Source organism: Neopelma chrysocephalum, unplaced genomic scaffold, assembly GCF_003984885.1.
Source record: "Neopelma chrysocephalum unplaced genomic scaffold, ASM398488v2 Primary Assembly neopelma1_143322, whole genome shotgun sequence".
Lineage (NCBI taxonomy): Eukaryota > Metazoa > Chordata > Aves > Passeriformes > Pipridae > Neopelma > Neopelma chrysocephalum.
In genome coordinates this window covers 1-6,478 of record NW_020932746.1, presented here as the reverse complement: position 1 = coordinate 6,478, position 6,478 = coordinate 1, and the positions used below count along the sequence as shown (strand labels likewise).

Below are 6,478 nucleotides of genomic sequence, written 5' to 3'. Positions count from 1 at the left end.
GCTGAGCTCTGAAATACAGTGAATAAAATACTCCAAACATAGATTTACAAAGTCTGAGATGCCAGAAAGTGTCACCACACCTCCTTCAATTGGAGCTTTCTTCTTTTTTTTCTTTTTTTTTTTTTCCCCAAGGACTCCAGGAAGTAAAAGAAGGAGAATTTGTGGGAGTGTTTTTCATGCTGGTTAAAATCTGCTTTTGGAGGCGTTTTGAATGGAAGGTTCAAAGGTCTTTAAAAGGAATCAAAGCTGGGAAAGAGCCAGAAACTCAGGACTGGCAACATAAAGCAGGCAAATCACATCCTTCCAGAGAGCTGGGCAGGGAGTTTTCCACAAAATCAGCCTCTTTTACTGGAATAATTTTGAGGTCAAGACGAAAATGCATCGATCACACAATCACTTGGCAGGAGAAATCCCAACAGCAGCCTCTGGCTGGGATGGAATTGTCCTCTGGAAGTGCAAACATCAAGAAGAGAAGCCCAGAAAAACCTGCCCTAAACCAAATAACTGAGACAAAACGGGCCAAAATTTGGGGTGACATTTAAATATGTGGAAATGGGAAAGAGGCAGAGTGGATCAGGAGCTCTTTGTGCCAGCCCAGCAGGCAGGCCCTGCCCAGCCAGTGGGAACAGGCAGACTGGATAAATTGGAGCCCCAGCAGAGCCGTCAGGGCTCATCAGTGTCTCACCCGCCCTCTCCTCCAGGGGAAGAGGCCCCAGGAGCTGTTTTGGTCCAGATTTGGCCATTTTATTCTCACAGGACTCTGCCCTGAGCTCTCTGTGGATCTGCTGCACCTTGGGAGCAGAGCTGGGGTGTCCTGGGTGTGATTGCTGGGTTTAACGCCTTTAAAATGCCTTTTCTGTCACTTCACCGAGGCTGCCAGAGCTCCAGGAGGGTTTGGATGATCCTCTGGGGCGCAGGGTGGGACTCCTGGGGATGGACCTGTGCAGGGCTGAGGGATGGACTCGATGGTCCTTGTGGGTCCCTCCAACTCGGGATATTCTGGGTCCCACAGTGAGGAAATAATGGAAGCCCAGAATGGGATTTGAGAGATGGACTCGACTGTCCTTGTGGGTTCCTTCCAACTCGGGATATTCTGGGATCCACAGTGAGGAAATAATGGAAGCCCAGAATGGGATTTGAGGGCTGGACTCGATGATCCTCGTGGGTCCCTCCAACTCGGGATATTCTGGGATCCACGGTGAGGAAATAATGGAAGCCCAGAATGGGTTGTGTGGGAAGGGATCTTAAAACCCATCCAGTTCCACCCCCTGCTATGCAAAGGGTCACCTTCCACTGGATCAGGGACACCTTCTATTGGCCCAGGGACACCTTTTATTGGACCAGGGACACCTTTTATTGGATCAGGGACACCTTCTATTGGCCCAGGGACACCTTCTATTGGCCCAGGGACACCTTTTATTGGACCAGGGACACCTTCTATTGGACCAGGAACACCTTCCACTAGACCAGGGACACCTTCCACTAAACCAGGTACACCTTCCACTGGAGCAGGGACACCTTCTATTGGACCAGGGACCCCTTCCACTGGGCCAGGGACACCTTCTACTGGAGCAGGGACACCTTCCACTAGACCAAGGACACCTTCTGTTGGACCAGGGACACCTTCCACTCTCCCAGGTTGCTCCAACCTGGACTTGAGCACTCCCAGGGCTGGAGAAATGAACCCAGATTAACCCAGCACGTCCCTGCAGAGGTTCTGCACCCAGGGCTGGGCTCTCCCCGCCAGGAATCCGGGCGTTAGGTAACCCCTTCCAGCTGAGCGGATCCCCAGCAGCCCCGTAGGTGTGTTTGAGTGCCATCAGTGCTCACCCGAGTTTCAGGGAGACACCTGGCTCCGGGCACGTCAAAACCATGAAGGCACCGGCTTGATCACTGGACTTCCACGCAGCCAAGCCCAGCTGGAGGGGGGATAAAAGGGGAGTCCCACCCTGCCTGCCCGCAGAGAGCAGAGTCTCTCTGGGCGCCGCGTCTCGCCCGCGGGCTCGTCCCTCCACAGCGGGCTCGTCCCTCCACAGCGGGCTCTTCTTCCCCCCATAGCGGGCTCTTCTTCCCTCCTGCACCATGAACAGAACCTTCAGCATGAGGGCAGGGCCCGGGGGCAGGTCCTACAGCGCTGCCTCGGCCATCGTGCCCAGCAGCAGCAGGGCTGGCTTCAGCTCCGTGTCCGTGGCACGGGCAGGAGGAGGAGGAGGAGGAGGAGGAGGAGGAGGGGGCGGCTTTGGGAGGCTCGTCGGGGGAGGTGGAGGCGGTGGCGGGGGAGGTTTTGGCAGCAGGAGCCTCTACAACCTCGGGGGCAGCAAGAGGATTTCCATCGGGGTCGGGAGCAGCTTCAGGGCCGCCTTTGGAGGGGGAGCCGGGGGGGGGCTCCGGGCTGGGAGGGGGTGCAGGGGGTGCTGGGGGACTGGGGCTCGGTGCTGGTGGTGCTGGTGGTGGGCTGGGGCTCGGGCTCGGTGGAGGAGGAGGGGTTGGGGGTGCAGGAGCTGGCGCTGGGCTCGGGCTGGGGCTCGGCGGGGCAGGAGGAGGGTTCGGCTTCGGCGGAGGGGCTGCGGGGCTGGGCTTTGGGGGCGGGCACACAGGAGCAGGAGGGTTCGGCTTTGGGGGGCTCGGGGGGCTGGGAGGGTTCCCCGCGGGGTTGGGAGGGGGCAGGAACCCGGCAGGATTCGCCGGTGGCCCCTCCGGGGTGGGCACGATCCAGGAGGTGACGGTGAACCAGAGCCTGCTGGCCCCCCTCAACCTGGAGATCGACCCCAGCATCCAGCAGGTCCGCAAGGACGAGAAGGAGCAGATCAAGACCCTCAACAACAAGTTCGCCTCCTTCATCGACAAGGTGAGGCTCCAGCGGGGGCTGTGGGTTCAGAAGAGGGACAGAACGAGCCTTGGAGGTACAAAAATACAACTCCACAGAGCTCCACTTGTCTCTTGCCCGTTCCCTGCCTGTGGGTCTTCATCAAAGCCCTCACAAAATAACGTCCTGCTGAATGGTTACAGGGCAGAAAACGAGGCTTGAGGCTTGTAATAACAGCATTAGGTCCAGGTTTTGTGCCTGAGAAATAGCATTTAGTGTTAGTTTAAATAGAACAAGGCAGTTTTAGTCCAAGTCTGGTGACTCGACCTCCTCTCTCTGTGGGGAGTCACAGCGGGTGTGTTGGGCTTGGTTATGGCCTGCAAGATAAAATCCTTTTATGGTGACTCAACTTAAGTCCTCCCTTGGCTTTTAATTGGCTCAGGCACGTGTGAGCCAAGGGAAAGGCAATTAAGTCGTCTACTTGTAGTAGCCAGGCCTTGGCTTTAAGGAAGGAAGATAGATATCTTCCAAGGTAAAAGAAAAACAACCCCAAAGGATGTTAAAGAAAAGCCAGTGGGGAAAGAGCTGAACCCTCATTTTCTAATTGTTGCTCGTTGGCTTCATAAATTAAGAGAACTGTCCACTGAGGGAGGATTTGCTCAGGTGAGGGACGGGCTGGATAATCCAGAGGATATTCCCAGCTGGATTTGACAAGAAACTGAACATGAGCCAGAGTGTGCCCAGGTGGCCAAGAGGGCCGATGGATCCTGGTCTGGATCAGGAACAGTGTGGCCAACAGGGCCAGGGAAGTGATTCAAGTGATTCTTGCCTGGGACTCAGCACTGGTGAGGCCACCCCTGGAGTGCTGTGTCCAGTTCTGGGCCCTCAGCTCAGGAAGGACATTGAGGTCCTGGAGCAGGTCCAGAGGGGAGCAAAAGGCTGGGGAAGGGACTGGAGCACAAGTGCTGTGAGGAGAGGCTGAGGGAGCTGGGGCTGTTCAGCCTGGAGGAGGCTCAGGGGAGACCTCCTCACTCTCTGCAACTCCCTGACAGGAGGGGGGAGCCAGGGGGGGGTTGGTCTCTTTTCCCAGGCAACTCTCAGCAAGACAAGAGGGCTGGGTCTCAAGTTGTACCACGGGAGGTTTAGGTTGGATATTAGAAAGAATTTCTTTGCAGAGAGGGTGATCAGCCATTGGAATGGGCTGCCCAGGGAGGGGGTGGATTCTCCATCCCTGGAGGTTTTTAAGACTGGATGTGGCATCAGTGCCATGGGCTGGGAACCACAGCGGGGTTGGATCAAGGGTTGGACTTGATGATCTCGGAGGTCCCTTCCAACCCAGCTGATTCTATGATTCTATGATTCTATGATTCTATGATTCTATGATTCTATGATTTAACGCCTTTGGTCTCATTCTCGTTCCGAACCTCTCCCCGCTGCTCAGGTGCGGTTCCTGGAGCAGCAGAACAAGGTGCTGGAGACCAAGTGGACCCTCCTGCAGGAGCAGGGGCAGAAGAACAACTCTGGCAAGAGCAACCTGGACCCGCTGTTCGAGGCCTATGTGGGCAACCTGCGGCGGCAGCTGGGCAGCCTCCTCAGCGAGAGGGGCCGCATGGACGGAGAGCTCAGGAACATGCAGGACCTTGTCGAGGACTTCAAGAACAAGTGAGTGTCTTGTTGGAGCTGCTGCCTGAAAGACTCGGGAGGAAAAAAAACTCCAGGGCAATTAAGATAGGAGGGAAGATAAGGGAAGGTTTTATTTAAGCTCTGTAGATATTCATGGGAATTTCTACAGGAAAGGGGAAAAAGTATCTCCAGTTTGTGCTGTAGCCCGTAACAGAACCTAATTAATCCCTTCTAATGCACCACTGCTCTGAGTTTTCTCTCCTTGTAGGACCCCAGAAAGGGTCCATGGACATTTTTCCCATCAGGAAATGGCAACTCAGCCAGGACATGACACCTTGTGGTGGCACTTGCAGAGGAAAATCCCCTAAACCATCTTTACCCTCCTCGTCCCTCCAGCCTTAAATCAAAACTGTCCTTTTAGCCCTTTGAGAAAAGGGGATCTCACACCTTTGAGCTGGAAGGTTGATTTGGAGGTGCCCAGATCCCCTCGCAGCCCTACCTGGGCACCTGTTCTGCTCCCCAGGTGTGATCCAGCAGCTCTTTCCCCTCCGTCCCTGCAGGTACGAGGAGGAGATCAACCGGCGCACGGCGGCGGAGAACGAGTTTGTGGTGCTCAAGAAGGTGGGTGAGACGGGAGGGGTTGGGATGCTGAGCCCACCCCGGCCCTGGGAATGTCCTGAGGCATGGGAGATCTCATGGAGCTGCATCCTGGTCCTTTAGAAGGGGCTTTAAACCCCCGTTTGGATCATGGTTTTGGGGCTGAAAATCTCCTCCCGCTCCTGTCCCACAACACACCCGGGACTCACCTGGGTAAAAATAGACTGTGGGGAGACAGAGGGGACCAGAAGCACCAGGAATTCCAGGTGCCGATGCCAAACAGCTGGGATTTCTCTTCTTATCCCCTTCCCAATCCCACTTTTTTGGGGCAAGAGCTGCACCCCTGGGTGCTCTGTGCCGAGCACGGCTGCTCCCCCAACCATTCCATGATTCCATGACTGCTGAGCCAATTGACTCTTCTGGGGTGAGAAGAGGCTCCAGGTGGTCCCATTTCTGCTCTTTTGCAGGACGTGGACGCTGCCTACATGACCAAGGTGGAGCTGGAGGCCAAGGTGGACGCGCTGAGCGACGAACTCAACTTCCTGCGCGCCCTCTACGAGGCGGTACCGACACACCCCAAATCCCGTCCCACTGTCACCCCCCCGGCCAGGGACCCCCCCGAGGGAAGGAGGGGAGTGATTCCCACGTATTTCCCCGCAGGAGCTGGCCCAGCTCAGCGCCCAAGTGTCCGACACGGCCGTCATCCTGTCCATGGACAACAACCGCGACCTGGACCTGAGCAGCATCATCGCCGAGGTGAAGGCGCAGTACGAGGACATCGCCAACCGCAGCCGCGCCGAGGCCGAGGCCTGGTACCAGACCAAGGTGAACATCATGGAACGGGGCTGTTGGAGCCACGACTTGGCCCCTGGGACACCCCAGAGGGTTCATTCTCCCTTCCACCCCTCAGTTTGAGGGGTTTCAGTAAATTAGGATACCCCAGAGGGTTCACTTTTCCTTCTGCCCCTCAGTTTGAAGGGTTTTAGTCTCTTAGGATACCCCAGAGGGTTCATTCTCCCTTCTGCCCCTCAGTTTGAAGGGTTTCAGGCCATTAGGACATTCCACAGGGTTCACTTTTCCTTCTGCCCCTCAGTTTGAGGGGTTTCAATGCATTGGGACACCCCAGAGGGTTCATTCTCCCTTCCACTCCTCAGTGTGAGAGGTTTCAGTGAATTGGGACAACCCAGAGGGTTCATTCTCCCTTCCACCCCTCAACTCGAGGAGCTTCAGTCCCTTGGGACACCCCAGGGGGTTCATTCTCCCTTCCGCCCCTCAGTTTGAGGGGTTTCGGTCCCTTGGGACACCCCAGAGGGTTTATTCACCCTTCTGCCCCTCAGCTCGAGGAGCTTCAGCCCATTGGGGCACCCCAGAGGGTTCACTTGTCCTTCTGCCCCTTGGTTTGAGGGGTTTCAGTCCCTTGGGACACCTCAGAGGGTTCACTTTTCCTTCTGC

At 56.1% G+C, this 6,478-nt stretch overlaps 1 protein-coding gene across 1 annotated transcript; it reads left to right on the top strand.

Annotated features, from left to right (window-relative positions):
• Nucleotides 1-2,082: 2,082 nt before the first annotated feature.
• On the top strand, nucleotides 2,083-5,851 carry LOC113962314 (keratin, type II cytoskeletal 5-like; the record flags this gene model as incomplete). Its single annotated transcript, XM_027673084.1, has 6 exons — nucleotides 2,083-2,375; nucleotides 2,530-2,848; nucleotides 4,248-4,468; nucleotides 4,990-5,050; nucleotides 5,494-5,589; nucleotides 5,687-5,851. Coding segments are annotated over exons 1-6 (1,155 nt in total), but the record flags the coding sequence as incomplete, so codon positions are not given.
• Nucleotides 5,852-6,478: the final 627 nt, after the last annotated feature.